Source organism: Plectrocnemia conspersa, unplaced genomic scaffold (assembly GCF_051122295.1).
Source record: "Plectrocnemia conspersa isolate PC_06_02 unplaced genomic scaffold, ASM5112229v1 ptg000011l, whole genome shotgun sequence".
NCBI lineage: Eukaryota > Metazoa > Arthropoda > Insecta > Trichoptera > Polycentropodidae > Plectrocnemia > Plectrocnemia conspersa.
The window spans coordinates 16682534-16701344 of NW_028277175.1; the positions used below are offsets into that span (position 1 = coordinate 16682534).

At 31.1% G+C, this 18811-nt stretch overlaps 2 protein-coding genes and 1 long non-coding RNA gene across 3 annotated transcripts in view; 1 reads left to right on the forward strand and 2 right to left on the reverse strand.

Annotated features, from left to right (window-relative positions):
- LOC148229725 (uncharacterized) overlaps window positions 1-5145 on the forward strand; it is an 81262-nt gene extending 76117 nt beyond the window's left edge. The window contains exon 4 of the long non-coding RNA XR_015811425.1: window positions 4922-5145. This is a non-coding gene — a long non-coding RNA (uncharacterized LOC148229725). The remainder of the gene's footprint in view (window positions 1-4921) is intronic.
- Window positions 2897-4934, reverse strand: Jra (Jun-related antigen). The gene has a single exon (XM_088198025.1). The coding sequence runs from the start codon at window positions 4780-4782 to the stop codon at window positions 3985-3987; it is 798 nt and encodes a 265-aa protein (XP_088054151.1). The 5' UTR covers window positions 4783-4934; the 3' UTR covers window positions 2897-3984.
- A 2454-nt stretch (window positions 5146-7599) lies between the features above and the next one.
- On the reverse strand, window positions 7600-17805 carry LOC148229727 (peptidylprolyl isomerase domain and WD repeat-containing protein 1). Its single transcript, XM_088198026.1, has 9 exons — window positions 17629-17805; window positions 17253-17552; window positions 17093-17180; window positions 15641-16087; window positions 15382-15574; window positions 15078-15312; window positions 8128-8316; window positions 7900-8051; window positions 7600-7825 (listed from the first exon to the last, which is right to left on the reverse strand). The coding sequence occupies exons 1-9, from the start codon at window positions 17720-17722 to the stop codon at window positions 7682-7684; spliced, it is 1842 nt and encodes a 613-aa protein (XP_088054152.1). The 5' UTR covers window positions 17723-17805; the 3' UTR covers window positions 7600-7681.
- Window positions 17806-18811: the final 1006 nt, after the last annotated feature.

Genomic DNA, 18811 nt, shown 5'->3' on the forward strand with positions numbered 1-18811 from the left:
GTTCTTGACATTCTGTAAAACGCGTATTATTTCTTCGTTTAAAATTTTTATGGGATTTAAATTTTTTTTCCAATTTAACACTCAAATGTTTTTCTGTCAAAAATTTTTATCAAGAATTCCAAATTATTTCAAAAATATAGCGTAAAATAGACTCCGTTGTAGATTGTAAATAACTTTAAATTTATGTTTAAAATATAATAAATTATCATTTAATATAAAAATCTCATGTCACGACCATATCATGTCTAAAACAAGAACACCACTTAATTTTGATTATGAAATTGACAACGATAAAGTAAATCGCACAAAAGTCGTAACCGATTTGTGTGTCCAATTTTAAGCGAACCACAGATTCTATTAGCATATATAAAATATATGCAATAAAGCCTCTAATACATAAGGATTTGTCTTGTGATATTTGTATCAATTGAGGAGCTAGAGGACACTGTGCGCCTTGTATAATCACTTAATGCGCAATACCCTTGAGCATGCTTCTCTGGTCTGTTTGCCAAATAACTCACTTGTTTATTATAAAAAGGTCCAAGAGATAATTCTCCGATACCTGTCCATGAGTGAATATAAATATTATCAATTTTAATTTCTCACGTGGCATAACAGTTATTTAAGCTGCTGGAAGGGAATATATACAATTCGGAAATTCTGGAAGAACTTAGTTTTTTATGCCACCTAATTACCAGCGCTTGCGTTACTTAGCAGCGCTAGTATTTTTTAATGCAGTGTTTCTAAACCGGTGGTCAGTAGAAATTTTGTAGAGGTCCGCAAATATTTAATATCCATTAAAAAATGCCAAGCTAAAATTTCCAAGAAAATCTTCAAAACCCGTGCATCTGCAAGTGGTTGAACACATCGTTTTTTTAATAGCGTTTTATTATATTTCGAAAAACTATTTTTGTGGCACTGTGTTGAAAAATATTAAGCCCTACAACATGTAAATAAAGAAAAACAAACCGCAAATCCTTTTTACATTCTTTAACACCAATAATACTCAAAATAATAGTAGTGAAGACACTAAACATATTCTAAAAATGAGTATATCAAGCTTAGAAGAAACATATTATTATATTAATTCATAATGATTCCTCTTATAGATCGATATGCATAAAACTTTAGCGATTCTTATGATATATACTATAAAATTGGGTTTCAAAAACTTAATCAACTTTTCAACTAGGCTAAACTAACCCTATTATCCAAAGATCTTTTTGCGTGCACTTTTTAAGAACTCATACCTTGAAGACGGATTGCTACTTTGTAGAATTGTGCGTAAATCAATGACCTTCATTAAGCAGCGTAACATCCCACTGTTTATAAAGATATTGTATTTGATGTTTACTTTTCTAAGACAACACACAACATATTGTTTAAAAATCATATATTTCTTGGTAGGTTTCATCCGTTATTTTGGCAATTTAGTTAAATTAACGTCCTGCAATTAACATCATATATTGAATCGAGATACTAAAAAGTAACATCTACCACTTAATTGATATTTTTTTCACAATTAATGCAATATATCAAATGTTTGATTAATAAAAAAAAATCGAAGATATCTTTAGATTTGTGTTTATATTTTAAAATTCGGAAATTGAAGTTGGATCAGCATTTATATCAGCAAAATAATAAATATATGACAATTGATTCGTCAAAATCAACTTCACTAATCGGAATCCAATGCTTTCAAAATATATTGTTTAAATATTGAGTTGAATTAAAAACAGTAATTTGATTTATTTAAAGAAAATATTTAGGTAAATGTAAAAACAAAACTTTTTAGATTGAGAACAATGGATTTACGCGTCTAGGTTTTGGGCGGCTGGCACAGACTGGACAAAAAATTGTTTTCAAAATCCATCGATGGATTAGCAGATTTTACGACGAATTTTAGTAATTTGACAATTCTAGTAAAATTGTTAGAAATTACTTAATATGTTTACCGTAATATATTGATAGAAGTATCTCTGTGTAAGTAATGAAATAAAATACTGGAAATTTTATAAACAAGTCGTTTAAATGGCTTCAGAAAATAGAAAATATATTGGGCATGACATAGATGCCTGTGGACTTTTAAAGGTTAAAGCAGCTTGCGAGTAAAATATTTTATTCAACTTTTTAAAAATACTTAATGAAAATCATCACAATAGAGCAGTGAGAAAAGTCACTTCTGATAACGCTGATTAAGATATAGACATAGAGAATAATATGCATCGATAACATCGCTCGTGTGTAGGGTCAAAGATCGCTGATATAACACTAAATAATATTACAATAGAGGCTTTGCCTGAGCGAAAGGTCAGAAGTCACTGATACATCAAAATGTAAATTTTGTGTGGTTGGCCACATATAATGGACTATTTTTTTCTCAGAAAAAAAGGGGTGACTGATTTACGATCGATTCACCGGCTATCTCGCAGAATGAAGTTTTCTTTTTGGGCAAAGGATTTTTTTGTTGATCGCGCTTGCCAAATTCCTAACCGTGGGTCGGAATGGCTGAAAAAATAATACTATTATTTATGTTCCATCTTCTTATGGAGTTCATGTTTATATATTTATCTTCAATCTATCAAAAATCTTATTATAATAAATATATAACGTTGAAAACTTTGCATACTTACTTTTTAGATCTATTATATAATAATTAATTTTAGTTCATTTTATAAAACAGGCACTGAATTTGAATGTTTTAATTTATTTATGTTTATTTGTTAAAAAAGTTAACAATAAAGTTGTACTTAAAAGCTTTTGATTATTTTTTACAACCTCACTTATATATGATTTTAGGTGTTTATATCAGATTACAGTACGACGTTTCGGCTGGTATATTCCTGCCATGTTCAGCATGTATTGTTAAATTTGATTTTAAAATAAAAGGCACAGATTTATGCAATAATTTTATTTGAGTTTCATTTGTCTCTTTTAGGTATGTATATATAGACGTACTATCTACATATACACACACATATAAATATAAATACTATAATATCAGTATAAAATATTTCTATACATTTGTATAATCCGATTTTTATATAATATAAATGTTATCATCTCCCTTCACGTTTGCCTCGATGTAAGAATAATTACAATCACGAATACAAAAATACAAATAGCACAACGGTACGTTTAACTTATTGCTTTGGATCGTACGAACTACGCGAAAAGCGCGTTAACACAACACGATTGAATTTTATAAATGCAATAGCGCTTTACGTCTTCGAATAAAGATAAAGAAAGCAACGGATTCAAGTTAAAGGCACATCGAAAGGATGAGGTATCACTTTGGTAGTCGTTACATACGTTCATATAAAAAATATTGGCATTTGAGCAAAGGAAATCAAAGGTTCCCCTCTCCGATCTCGTAAAGCACAAGAGGAATATAATATAATATAATATAATATAAATATATGTATATGTATATATATTTACACAATCTTGTCAAAAAATGAAAAAAGCATCTTTCTTTTTTATATAAAAATATTTATATATTATAATACATGGTATAACTAAAAATACAAACGCTCTTATAAAAAAGGTAAACAATATTTAAATTATCTTTAGTGTATATGATACATACAAAATAACATTAATAGATCACAAGTGCTTTTTCATTCTCTTATAATAATATAGAATATACACGAACGCTTCCGCGCTTTGACCGGTAGCGCGGAGCGGCCTGTTGGCCTATTGGCAAATATGACATTTTCTATTTACTAAGATAGACTTTATTGCAAACGTCAAAATTTAGAAGCGACTGTATATAATAATGTATATAAAATTTGTAACCTCGAGGCTTAAGGCGACCTAATAAGGCGTATTTAAATTGCAGGTTGGAGAAGATGCACTTTGAGCGCTTTACACATAAATATGGGTCAATTTCGAGAGCTGACTAGATGCGATTAATAATAATCTCGATGGAAAGACCGTAAACGTTATATTTGTCAATGGCGATTGGCGATTGGGTCGAATCGTTTAAAACGTTCCGTTGAACGACGCGCTGGTTATCTGACAGCCGCTCTCAAAGTGCTCCATCACTTGCTCTTTGAGACGGCACACGTGCTCTTTCAGTTTTGCCATCACTGAGCTCAGTTCACTGTTTTCGCTCTTAAGCAACTTCACTTTGTCCTCCAGGCGAGAGATTCGCTCTAACTTTCTTCGTCTGCACTTGGAAGCCGCCAGTCTGTTCCTCTGTCGTTTGCGTTCTAGTTTGATTTTCTCCTGCGACTCCATGTCTATGGGCGACAGGGGAGGCGAGGAGCCGACGGAGGGAACGGTCTGGGGCTCGTCTTTCACTATGATGGACTCCGGTCCGAACGGCGCCCCCGTGGGGTACTGTTGGGAAGGCGGCAGTCTGTCTAGGTTCGTGTACGTGGGTCCGGACAGGTCGTTGATTTGAAGCGGGCCTTGCGAGCTGTCGCTGTGGTGGAGCTCGTTCAGGGCGTCCACGAACCCTCTGGCGTACATCTCCTGCTCTTCGGTGGGCATGTGATTGAACAGTATGGGGTTGTTGGTAGGCGTGGGTGTCACTAGTCCGTTCTGAGATATCAAAAACTTTTCCATCTCGGGCGAAGCCATCTTCAGCATGCTCAAATCCGGGGAAGACAGCACCGGAGCCCCGAATCGGGAGGCTCTCTTGTGCGGCTGTCGCGCCGCGTTCAGGTCCAGCGTCATGGAGCGCTTCAGGTGGTTCACGGAGTTGGAGAGCGGGTGGTAAGCCTGCTCTTCGTAGAAGGTCGTCTCCATGGTCGGAGGAGCGCCGCTGCGTACCATATGTAACACCGCTATCGCCGCCGTCACAACACTACCGCCTCCGCGCGACGACCGAGCGCCGCGAAGGCCGACAGACGTTTGAGGCGAAACAAACTCCCAACATACTTTATATCCCGTGACTCACTCCGACTATTTTTAGCTATGAGCTCACATCGCCGCGCCGCCGTTGGTGGAATATGACGACATTTGCGATACTCGACGCGTGCGATTGGCGGACGAGCCGAAGAGGAGGAGACGAACGAAACGAGCCGCCGTATATCTTGTTAAGGCCAAAATGCGAATAAAAATATTGCTATTCTACGTTCATTTCGTTATACCAACCCAAATATTATTTTCAAATTATATTCTTATATTCCATTAAAACGGATTTTATTATTTTACTTCAATAAAAAACTATTACCGTTAAATAAGAAAATTTAAATTAATTATCTGGTTTGCAATATTGCACAATATTAATAGCACTACCATTCTTTTAAATTTGTCCATTTTTTTAAATAATAGATTTAACAACAAATTTTTATTAAATGTAAATTAGTAGCAGAAAATTTAGGTATTCAATCTGAAAATTCAGGAAGAAGCAAATAAATAACGAAAAGTCAATAACATATAGATTGTATAATCAATAATTTGACAACTGGATTTAATGCAACAAAATAAATAAATAATACATCTAGAAAATCTAGAATAAACATTCTCGAATCTATCCCGAAAATATTTCTTAAAATATGTCGTTAAGCGATTTATTTCGTATACATGTTGTTGCTAAATTAACATTTGCCACTTTAAACACACCTGATTATTGACAGCCGTCTAATTTATAGTGCTGCCAACATAGAAAACTCGAATTGTATCACACTGTAATTTTAATCTCTAATTTATAAACGTAATAATCTGGTCAGTTATAATATTATACATAAAATAAATAATGGATTAACGAACTAGGGTCTCCATGCACATGCAATTCGGTTTTAGTATAAGTATTTTTGTACTACGTCAAGGAAGACGCTCTTAATTATATAGATAAAAAACGATCGTATAATGCTTATCAATAAGTTTAAAGTTTTTTTATGTTGCACGTACATTTTTCATCTAAAAGTTCAGTACATAACCTCGAAACTTTTAACTGATTCATGTCTCTATTCTAAGGTGACAATTTTTTCCAAAATCTAAGCCAGGACATTTTAAAAAGAAATTGTTACATTAATATTAACCGGATCTTAAAAAAATTCGAGGAATGATTATGAATGATGACTAAAAAGAAAATATTGTAACTTAAATGTAGCAACAGTGCAATTATAAAAAGGTTATATAAAACAAAATAATTTTGTATCAATTTACAAAAATATTCTATATATCCGAGATCGCTGTGGCTGCCAACGGCGGTATCCGTACATACTCTGTGACCACCCAACTTAACCTAATGCCCAACCCAACGATGTTGGTAGTATTGCCACTATGCGAAACCGTTTACATTTAACCAAGTGCTGCAATGTTCATATCTAAAAATCAGTCATTTCCAATTTTTTCCATTGCCGTTTATTCCTCAAAAACCTGTTTGTTTTCGGGGAATAAACGTTTTTTTCTACCGGGACATCTGTAGCTGACCACTCCCCCTCCCCCTAATAACATATGAAATAATTTATGGAATCCAAATTTGAATCTTTAAAAAATCATTGAAAAATACTATTTTTTTATTGATTAGTCGAAGTTATATTAAAATATAACTGAAAGGGTGCTTAACCTTTTTTAGGCTAGGATCTACTTTTGATTTAAACTTTTATTGCGATTGACTTCCAACAAGAATCTAATACAAATTTTCAAAACAAGATAAAGTTTGAAGATAAATGGATATTTTTTGGATGCTGCAAAAGCTAAAAAAAGCTCATCTCGGGAAATTGTAAAAACGCGGAACGTCATTTTGCAATTCAACAAAATATAATTCTAAATCCCCACATTAATGGAAAAAAAAACATTGCAATAGTTTGAGCTGTTTGGATGCAATTGAAATATTTTAAGGTGTAGATAAGCTTATTTAAATCTAAAAATCTCAAGTTCAAATTTAAATAATTCTTATTTTTTTTAATATAATAGATATAAAATCTTCATTTTCCCATTGTGATAATTTAATCATGTTCCAAAAAGTCACTAATTGACATGTTTTGATAAACGAGCATAATGTATTTGAAATAATTTTGTAATAGATATCCTTTGAACCTTGCAATAAGCTACTAACGGCAGGGCAATGAAAAACAATCGCAAGAAGTATAAATTAATTTCCCAATGAAATTGTACAAGAATAGCATATAATTTTAAGGTAAATATATGTATATTATTAAAAATTGAAACGTGTTTTGAAAACGTGAAATTGAAAATGTTTTTAAACATAGTCTACATTTTTTTCAGCATTCAGGTAGATAATAGACCTTCTTTTTACATTCCTGATGTGAAAAGGTTGGACTGCAGATGATATTTGAGATAAATTTATGTTACATAAGGTTATTCAATGTCTTATAATTTATCACTACTTCAGTTATGTTTCAGATTGTTCTAATCAATATAATGAATACATATATATTCTTTAATTTCAACAATAATTTAATAAAAAAAACGCATTTTCGATCGACAGGGCAATATTGATCTGCTGTTGTTCAACACTATCAAGTGAAAAGACTAGTATATTTTGGTTAATGAGGATGCAATATATGGAGGATGAAATTACAAACTCCATTAAATACAATAAAAATATATTTATGAGTTAGAGTATAGCAATTTTTCTAATATTAAATAGGTGATGAAATAATTTTAAAATGTTAAATATGAAATCATGGAAAAAATATTTATTAAAAATAAATATAAAAACATTTTTCATAAAATACTACATAATAATAATATTACTTAATTATTTCACAGTAACTGACACAATTCTTACATCGTCGTAAGGTTTATCAGTTTTCGGATTTGTCTTGATATTGCTGATGTTTTGTACAACTTCCATGCCTTTCACGACTCTTCCAAAAACAGTGTGCTTATTATCCAACCAAGGCTATAAATAATAAAAACATACAGTTAAAATATATTTAAATTTCTAGGTATTCTACAAATCAATATAAATATTACAGTCGGAGCAAGAGTAACGAAGAATTGACTGCCGTTGGTATTTGGACCTGCATTGGCCATACTAAGAGTGTAAGGTCTGTCGTGCTTCAAACTCGGTCTGAATTCATCTTCGAACTCTCCACCCCAGATACTTTCACCACCAGTACCAGTGCCTAAAAAATACGAATACTTTCATTAATAAATAAATACGCATGTTGATAATATGTTATCGTTCAGTAGATAACTAACCAGTAGGATCTCCCGTTTGTATCATGAAACCTTTGATAACACGATGAAATATGTGACTGTTATAATAACCGTTTCTACTGTGCACACAGAAGTTTTCGACAGTTCTAGGTACTTCTTTACCAAATAGTCTTATGTGGATATCGCCAAGTTCAGTATGAAGGATTGCCTTGTCGTATAATTTCTGAACACCTGAAATAAATAAGATACAAAATATGAGCCAGAAATTTATGTTTAAAAACCCACAATGCATAAACAAACATTTCTTTTGCTTATCTAAATCTTCTAACGTCACGTCTACAGTACCCAATGGTTTATTTTTACGACAACATAACCTACACAAACCGCAACAAAAGCACATAGTTTATATTTTATTTTATAAATTATTTTAAAAGGGAACGTATCAAATCTATTGTAAATGAAAATATGCACTGATCACAATCGATTCTGAGAAATTATGACAATTTTCTAAAATTCAACTAGGAGCAAGAGTTGGCACGCAAAGCAATGTCAGACTGCCAAGCGATTCTTACAGACACATGTTAATAGAGCAACACTATGGTGCAAAATTAAATTAATACGGGTGTTAATTAAAAAATATGTGTATTTTAATGACTATATTAATCGCAAATTTTGCGTAATTAATTATATATTAGATATATTGTATGAATAAAATTAAGGATTAAAAATTTTGACACAATACATCTTGAAACACAACGAAAAACCAACTAACTGATTTAAATCTTATCATCGAACTTATACCTGGGCCCTACCCTTTAGATAAAGAGCTGTAAAAAGGGGCTATAAACCATAATACGTTTAATCTAAAACATATACATAGGTTATTATCAATTTAATACAAGTCAAAAACTAACATTCAAATATAAATAATTTTAAAACTTTGAGCGGTATCGCCGTATATGTACGGTGGTCAAACTTTCACTGTTTTGAGGTACCCCAGATAGTTATATATTTACATATAAAACTGAAGAAATAATAAATAAAAAACATTATTTTTATATAATATTTTTTAAAATTTGATTTAATGTAAATGATTTTTATAGAAAATAATAGCAATAAATTAAAGAGTATGAAATAAATTAACATAAAAAATATTTAAAGCCTCTGAATTGATATAAAAAATATCCACAAAAGCCGAATAATATATAAAAAAAAATATGTAAAATAAATAAACGAAATTTATTAAAAGAAAAGTGTTATAGTAAAATATATTAAAGTAATAAAACTCATTTTTTTGTATAATTTACTATAAATGCGATATAAAATAATAATAAATAAATAACAACAGAAATAATTATGAAAAATACGTAAAATTAACTCACTACTCAAAGGGTTAAAATACTATTACATGATTTTCGATTAATTTAAATAGATAAGATAAATATTTAAATATTATGACTAATAACGTATAATTTCTATCAATAGTATATTACGGCCCTTCGGTCATTTAAAGACAGTCAACAATTAATTTTTTAAGATATTCATCTATAGATTTTGAACATTCTTTAACTTTCGTTTTTCTGACAACAATCTGTCGTCTTGGTAAAACACCGTCAAAGCGCAAGATTAATAGATTTTCAGGGTAAAAAGCTGTAAAATATATATCACAGTTGGAAATGCTAAAAGGTAGCTGGTTGTCAATCGACCATATATCCACAGCTAGGGATTCCAATCCCGGGATCCCGAACGATTTTCAATACCCGATGAGTCCCGGGATTATAAAACATAATCCCGAAATTTTCGGGATTGATTGATTTATCAAGCACAATCGAATTATTATTAACAAAATTGTTAAATTTCGTGTACAAACTTGCCCTAGTTGCATCTGTGAATCTTTGGAATCATGCTATGAAAAAAATGATTAATATCAATTTACTGATGAATATGAAGATGAAGAAGGATTTACAATGGTTAATTCGTAGCAATATTTAAAAGATCACCAACTAAAATGATTCTGTTCTACAAAAATATATAAAAAACGAGCATGGAAAAGAACTTTCACTTATATTAGACTGTAAAACATGATGGAATAGTTTTTATTAAATGCTGGAATGATTTTTATTTTTAAAAACATGTATACAAAAAACTCTAATAGATATACAGAATTTTTCGGTGATATTTAATGAAAATAACTAGATGAAAGTTTAAGATATTATACAAGTATTAAAACCTCTAAAATTAGCAGATGAAGCACTCTGCCGACGTGATAACAACTTGTGTTCAGCCGACGCAATTTTTTGAATTCAATTTCAGACAATTGCCCGAGCTTAAGTCTTAAGCAAATATTTATTAATTTCTCTACGAAAACATGTAGAAAAACGAAGCCGAACAGATTTAACTGATACACTAAAATTTTTATTCAACCCTTCATCGTTTAATGACAACGAAACAACTCGTAAAACTATAAAAAAAACTATTCAAAAACTTATTGAAAGCTTTAGTGAAGAAAAAGATCAAGATATAATCGAAATATCAGAGCCACTAATAACGTCATCAATCGAATTTACTTCAACGCAGTCATCACACATAAAACCCCTATCAATTGAACAATAAACAATGAAACAACAGTTACAGGATGAAATCTCAAAAAGCTTGATGACATGTGAACTAAAAGGTCGAAATGCACTAGCCTCATGCCCATTATAAACCAAGAAATGATGTTATTTAAAAATGGAGGCTTACGCAGTCATCACCTCGAACTGTCATATAAATATTTAATTATAATACCCCTAACAAGTGTAGAGGCTGAACATGCTTTTTCAGCAGCAGATTGCTTAGGAACCAAAATCAGATCTATGCTAAATGATGAAACGCTTTATGCTTTGATGATACTTTGTGAGTTTTATTCAAAATAATGTTTTCCATTAATTGTGTCTATGAATGTACATATGTATGTCCCATACATTGTCAAAAGTTCATTTTATCTTCTCAAATAAATATATAAGACTCACTTTTTTATTTTTATTATATTATTTTCTATTTTAAGCCCAAGACTAAAATTATACGTACTTTATACATTGTACGTTATAAAAAAACAGATGTAAATATATACTGTATTATTCATTTTAAATTATTTTTATCGATAAAATAACATAAAAATTATCCTGGGACTGGTCCCGGGATCGACTAATTGCAATACCAAAATCCCGGGATCAAAATTTTGGCCCAGGATTGGAATCCCTATCCACAGCGACTTCAAGACCATTTGTAATGACAGTGAATTCACATTTGTTTGAACTGTACAACACTTTCAAATCATCAGCACATAAAAAATATTTAAAGTTCTTAATAGTCATGTGTGTGTAATTAACAGAGGAGAAAATCGAATGCTTGCAGCATTCCAAAGTGAGCGAAATAATCGTTTGAGTGGGGGGTACCAAAGCTCACATATTGACAGCAGTCATTCAAGTAACTCAATAAAAAGCTGACCAGAGTATTTGAGAAACGGAAATTACTTAATTTTCGAAAAAGTTCGTTACATATTTTGTAGAATGCTTCTTAAAATTCAGTATAGACAATGTCAACTTGGATTTTAGTATCAATGGACTTTGTTACCGCCTTCAAAAAAATAAGAAGTTAGCGACTGTGTTGCTGGTCCACTGAAATCCGCCGACAATGATTATAGATATACTTGTGAGCAATTATATCAAGCAATTTAGAAAGTGGAAACACTGTTATTTTCAGTAATCAATTGAAAATATATTAAATAGGAGCAAGGAGATTGCGTTTACGGGCTCCTTATACCATATATTTCATGCTTCGATTAACATGATTAATTATATTTGTTGCACTAAAAAAACACAAAGGCGAACCGTGGGGAGTTTTAAATTCATTTAATTATTGTCAAGTAATAGATCAAAATGATCAGAATACGGTCTATCATGCTTAGCTATATAATATGCTGTTTTAAAAACTTTATTAATTAATTCTATTTCCTTCTTTACATTTCTTCACTCATCTACATTACAAATAGCTAGCCAGGGAGACACACATACCACATCACTATTTTTAATTATTATATTTTCACCACTAAACTCTAAATTAATAATCTTCATTATTCGAATTTACAAATTGAATAACTATTTCCGATTCATTTAATTAAACTTTTTTAGCAAAACAATTTGTATTGAACATTGCTTTTGTTTTTCACCTATTTTTATTTAAAAAAATGAAATATTTTTAAAATTGTAAATCAAGCGCTGGAGAAATTTACTGTTAAACTACTAAATAACTAAACTCAGTTCCTATGGGTTTACACAAATAGTAGAAGAAGGATTAATGAAACCACAGTGTGTTATCTGTTTGAAAGTAGCGACTGCAGAATCTTTAAAAAAAGAGTCAATTAAAAAAACATTTGAATATTTTGCACCCACATTTGCTTTCAAAATCGCAGGAATACTCGGTAAATTTGGAAACGTCTGTCAAAAAACAAAGACTGGACAGCAACATGAGACGTATATTCGATCAATGTTTAGCATTAAAGACTAGCTTTGAAGCGGTCTGGTGGATTGCTCGAAACAGGAAACTATATACTATTGCTGAGGAATTAGTTAAACCAGCAGCTTTGAAAATGGCAGGAATTATGTATGGTTAGAACAAAGTTATGAAACTAGATTCAGTGCCTTTGGTTGCAAAAGTTGTAAAAGAAATAATTTCTATTTTAGTAGAAAATGTTAGAAAACAAGTTATTTCTTCAATAAAAGATAGAAAATGTTTTGCTATTCAGCTTGATGGGACTACAGATGTCAGTTCTAATTCGCAGCTGATGGTGTATTTTCGTTACAAAGGTTTATATATAATTAAAGAGGAATTGTTGTTTTGATCTCCTTTCAAGCTGTGTTCATGTGAAATTGGTGTTTTCAATAAGGTTAATGAATACTTGAAGAATGTTAATTTAAAGTGGTAAGACAGCATTGCTGTGTCTGTTGATGGAGCTCCAGCTATGTTGGATCATGTAATGGTTTTTCGGCTTTGGCGAGAGAGAATAATCATAAAATTGAAGTTAACCATTGTATGATCCATCGTCATAAGCTGCTTGTGAAACGTTTTGATCCAGCACTGGAAGCCGTCATGCATGATGTTGTCAAGATTCTCAATGTTATCAAAGGACATGTACTAAACACGCGACTATTTTGTAAATTGTGTAAAGATGGTGAAACGGAATATAGACCTATTTAGCAAACGTGCAAATGTTCTGAACCGAGTGTATGCTCTCAAAAGTGAACATGAAATTGTTATGGTTGATCGCAAACATGTTTTCAAACTCCTCATTGCACATCTTGCATGTTTAATGTTATTTTTGAGTATGAAAATGAATTGTACAAAGAATTGCAGGGAAAAAATATCACAATAATATTAACCAGAGAAAAGATTTTAGCGTTTAGATTAAAGCTTTTACATTGGAGACAGAAAGCAGAACAAAATAAGATAGCTGCCTTTTCAAAGTTAGATTTGTTTTTGAGAGATTGTGAAAGTATTATATATTATGACATCAAGAATACAATTATGTCTTGCCAAATTCAAAGAGCGGTTCTCTAGTTATTTTCTAGATCAAGATTTACATATTATCAGTAGTGTTTAGAGTTGTCATATTTTTGGATGTCAAGACTTTTAAAATTTCACATGAAGATGCAGTAAAGAAGTTGCTGCCTTTTGTAACAACCTATTTTTGCAAACAAAGATTTTCCCAATTAATCAATATAAAAATAAAACAGAAATTGATTGGACTTCGAAGACAGCATTCAAATTGCTCTGACATTAAAATGCCCCAATCTTGATGTTATTGTATCAAATATGAAACCTAAAGTGAAAATGTTTTAAATTTATTGCATTTTTGTAGTAATAGTTGTATTCTCCATATAAATAATGTATGAATTTTCATCAATATATTTTACTTTATATTTTTCTATATCAAAGGGATAATGCTGGCGTAAATCAATATATTTTGGGGTAATAGGTAAATAAGTTCGCCGACCTCTGCTCTAACAGATATAAGCAAAAATGCATTTGTTCTTATTTTGTCCCATACAGTTAGTTTAAGACAACATTTAACACTTACTTATCATATAAACTTTTTAAATAATGCCACAATAGTTGAGACACAAGTAATGTGCGATGCTTTTACTAATAATGAAGGCATCAAATGGTTGGCAATATTGTTAGAAACATTATCTAGCGATTTATATAGGAATTATAACTTAAGATATAAATATTGACCATTTTGGAGTTGTAATGGTCTTCTTTTAAATCATTAAATCATTTAACTTGTCAATAAATGTAAGAGTATCTGGTATTTTAATTTGATATACAAAGAAAGAAGTTATTGAAAGATTCCTATTTAGATAGAAAATATTGCAATTATATTTTGCCGAAGAGCATATAATATTTTAATAAATATCTATCTGTTTAAAGAAAATTATTGTTTTGCCAAAATACTAATGGTTTTTTATGTGGTGTGATTAAACAGGGAATTATTTTAAGAGATACATATGTACACTTTAATAAATACTTTGATTCATAAAACGAATTGTTCATGCATTACAATAATAAAAAATGAGCATTATAAAATTTATCGATGTTCAGTAAAAATAATAGATTGAGCAACATTTTATTTGTAGTGTGTACTACAAATAAAATGTTTTCCTATAAAAAAACAGTGTTTTGTTAGCCTTTGGTTACAATTAAACAAAACTCGTATGTATTTATAAGCAAATTTGTACCCCGACTTATGCGATTTTCGTCAGTCCCACCTATCGCGTAACTTCGGGGTATTACTGTATATGGTTCATTTAAATTATCCTCTATTTAATGTACGTCTGATTATGTAACATCAATATCAAAAGAACTTGAACATATTTTACTATTTTAATTTTAATTATATAAAATCTAATTATATTTAACAAATTTGAAATAATATAAATATTTGTTTATACCTTGACCCTCCGTAGCCGAAATGATATCCTCCTTTGATGGTTTTTCATTGAAGACATCTCTGTCAGTATCCTGACTCTTGATATCGTCAGGCCCTCTCCTTGAAAATATATAAAATCGATTTTTTTTAAATGCGGTACAAAATAGAGTAGGATCAGCAGTATTCGAGGCGAGTGTTGGATTATCAGAGGCTTCCATTTCCAATGACACTGCACCTTTAGATTTATGACCACGGCCCTAAAAATTTTAATGACATGTTAAACGATGTATTAACATACGCGTGTTATAAAATAAAGTAAGTCTAACCTGGAATAGAGCAAGATGAAGAGGTCTTAAATTTTCAGGTTTTCCAATCATTTTAATGCAACGGTTTGTAACTAAATTTACTAATTTGACTCCTAGCATTGTCGAATATACTATAAAATGACCGCTTTCATCAAATAATATGTTAGCTAGATGCATAGCTTCAGATTTCTCCAAATCTCTCTCCGTTGCCATTCTGTAAGTATTGTATTAAATTCAGATAAAATTATTATTTATTTCCGAGTATTATGATTAAAACTACCTTCTACCAAATTCCATATTGGGTAGTTGTTGAGTTTGATTTTGCAATTCGGTGAATCTTTGTAAGGCTTCATCGAACACCCGCGACAGCTTTCCTGTAGTGAAATTGAATATCCTGACTTTCCTGTCCATCGATAAAGCAGCCATTTTTCTACCATCTGGCGAAAAGTCTAAGCCGGTTGGGAATGTTTTACATTTAGCAAATTCAAACAAGTCAGTATCAAGTTTTGACTCAAATTCCACATTTCTTGGAAACTTATATTCGTGTTTAGGTCCAGTCCAGTATTCTAAAATACCAGATTTATCCACAGACACACACGTATCGAACGCTAAATTATATCTAATGACGGTAACTGGCGATCGATGAAGAGTTTCGAATACATGTAGCGGCTCGTTGTTGCTCTGGGTTCCATCAAATATGAATATCTTCGAGGTATTGGATTCAGATCTATAATTAAAAATACATATTAAATATGATAAATTCATAGTTAAAAAACATGTAAATCAGCGATTCCTAACTTGTATTTAACGAAACATTGAGATTTCGCAATTTGAATAAAACTGTTACAACATCACCACTACCGATGTATTTTTTGAAAAAACGAGTCTTGAAAAAGTGAAACATGTAATGTCGAATATGTTGCCAAATAACAAAATTTTCACAAGGTAAGATATCGTATTGCATTTGCAAGAATAATGCACTCAATTTTAAAATTTTCATAAAACCATGAGAAGTTTTGGCAACAAATTGAAAAAATAAATTTTCTTAAATAATACAGTTATGCGCAGAAATCATATGTTGAAAATATTGAGAAGGAGCTTACTTTAAGACTTTGGTTACATCAATAATATTGTTTACAATTAGATGAGAGAACAGGCATTTCAAATCTTTCAATATTACTACAATAATTTTATTTAAAAAGGCATAATTCCATGAAAATTTTCGAACCAATACAACGGGAGAAATGTATTGATAATTTTATGAGAAATGTTCTTCAAATACACGGGCTGGTTTTTAAATATATGTATTTAAAATGTATTTTTTTATATAACAGTAAAAAAAGTTAATTTTGTGAAAATTTGACCATTAAAACTAAGACAATTAAAAACCATATATGAAGATACCGTAGTAACAACCTTTGCTGTTTGAATTATGAAAACTTGACATATAATACGACTGAAAATTTCCATTAGTATATCGTTTTAGAAATGATACATGGTTTAATCAAAGTGATAATAAGGCAGTATAATAGGGCAAAAATATAGATATTTTTACCAAAAGAAAGTAATTACAATTTTTATTACAAGTAAATAATCTGTTTTTGTATTATAAATAAATTATTTCCCATTTTTTAATATGTATTCATTTTATTTAGGAGGAGAATTGTTAAGATTTAAGTTAAAAATAAATTTGGAATCGTTGATGTAAATTATGTGCTTGAAAAGCACTTACACGGCAATAGCATTAATCGCATCGCCTGCAGTGTGTATCCATTCAGCGCAATATGGTTCAAATTCAATTTTGATCATGTTTATCATATCTATAAAAAGAAAATAAATTTATAATTAAACTTTAGTACAAGGAAAATATTAATTAACTAAAACCAGTTTACCAAAATTGACGACATCATAGATTTTAATCGACTTATCTACGGACGCCGTACAAAGATAAGTTCCGTTGCAGTTTGAAGCTAATGCGGCTATAGCGCTCAAGTGACTACGAAAGTGCTTCACAAATTCAATCTCTTCCTCGACTTTTTTCCAGAACTTCAGATGTCCGTCGCAGCTGGCGGTAACCACAAAGTCGGTTTTCGTGACTATAACATGAGTAACGATATCTCGATGCATGTAACTCTTTTCGTACGATTCAGACGATGGTAGATTTTCAAGATAGAGCTTCTCATACTCTAATACTGTAAATAAATATTAACGTTATTGTTTTACAATTTCATATGGACAGTAAAACCTTGGGAGGTAAAGCGACATAACCTTTTCGTTTTTTAGCTGGCGGAGGTTTCTCGTCGGCCGACAGAGGCATCGGTCCGAAAGTATCTTCGTCGGAATTTTCATCTTCAGACCCCATATTTGCGATTAGCGGTAAAATTGGTTATTTTCAAACTGACATCTATTTGATTGGTGGTCTTAACATCACTTATAGTGAGCAGCGTGTGTTCACGAAATTAATATAAAACACAGGGTTCGGTGATCGTTGCTCACATGACAACTGATCACAGCAAGATTGCTCGCGTGGACTATTACTCACACGAACATTGGTCACAAGGCAACTTGCTCGCACGAAAATTAGCCACAAATCGATCGCTCACAATGCGATTACTCATACGAATATTGCTCACGCGGGACATCACTCACATGGTTTAAGGAAAGGTAAGTTTTAAGAGTTAACGAATAAATTTACTAATATAATAATTCAATTTACTTACTGACAAATTCAAAATTGGGTAGTTCTTGGACATCTCTAGGGCTTTGCAATATAGGCAGTTGCCTGAGGTTGACATCAGTGGTGAATTTCTAAAAAAATAGGTACCGGCACGCTAAAGGGCTGGCGCCTACATGGCCACTAGTGGTTGCTATTTTTAGCTAAGTCAAGGATCTAGTGGTGGTCACTAATCGCGGCTATTAGTGACTAAATCAGCGGCTACATGTTAAATTGATTAAATTTTGTCGTTTTCATAAATTATTCATAAATTATTATCGAGATTTCATAAATTATTATTATTTAAAAAAAAATCAAGAAGTTGAATGTTATAAACAAATTAAAACTTTCTTGAGAAATCGCAGAGCTGATTAAAATTTTATGAATTGCTTTACACATAAATAAATGATGGTAACTATAAAAGCGATTCTGTACGGTTATAAGCTAAAGTTGATTTAACCTACAGTTTATCTAACTTTCTGAATCTTCTAGGCCACATCGCTAAGCAAAAATGCTTTAATATTTAATATTTTTGTATGACTTCAGTATACTGATCCATATTACCAATAGATGTATATTATTACGTTTATTTTTAAATACACTAAGCATTTAGTTTATTTTTTGTATATAAATGTATCCATTACTGGTTTAATTTAGGTAATAATGCAAATATTATTTTTTAGATGCTTCTCAGGATATGTCTGTAGAGTGCAGGGTATTTCTTTCAATTATTTACAT

Excerpts from the sequence above, each read along its gene's own strand:
- Jra (XM_088198025.1), bottom strand. The coding sequence starts at position 4,782 with ATGGTACGCAGCGGCGCTCCTCCGACCATGGAGACGACCTTCTACGAA.
- LOC148229727 (XM_088198026.1), bottom strand. The coding sequence starts at position 17,722 with ATGGGGTCTGAAGATGAAAATTCCGACGAAGATACTTTCGGACCGATG. Across the intron at positions 16,088-17,092 it reads GCGATTAATGCTATTGCCGT|ATCTGAATCCAATACCTCGA; the intron begins GTAAGTGCTTTT and ends TTTTAATTATAG. Across the intron at positions 15,313-15,381 it reads TTCATCTTGCTCTATTCCAG|GGCCGTGGTCATAAATCTAA; the intron begins GTTAGACTTACT and ends TAAAATTTTTAG.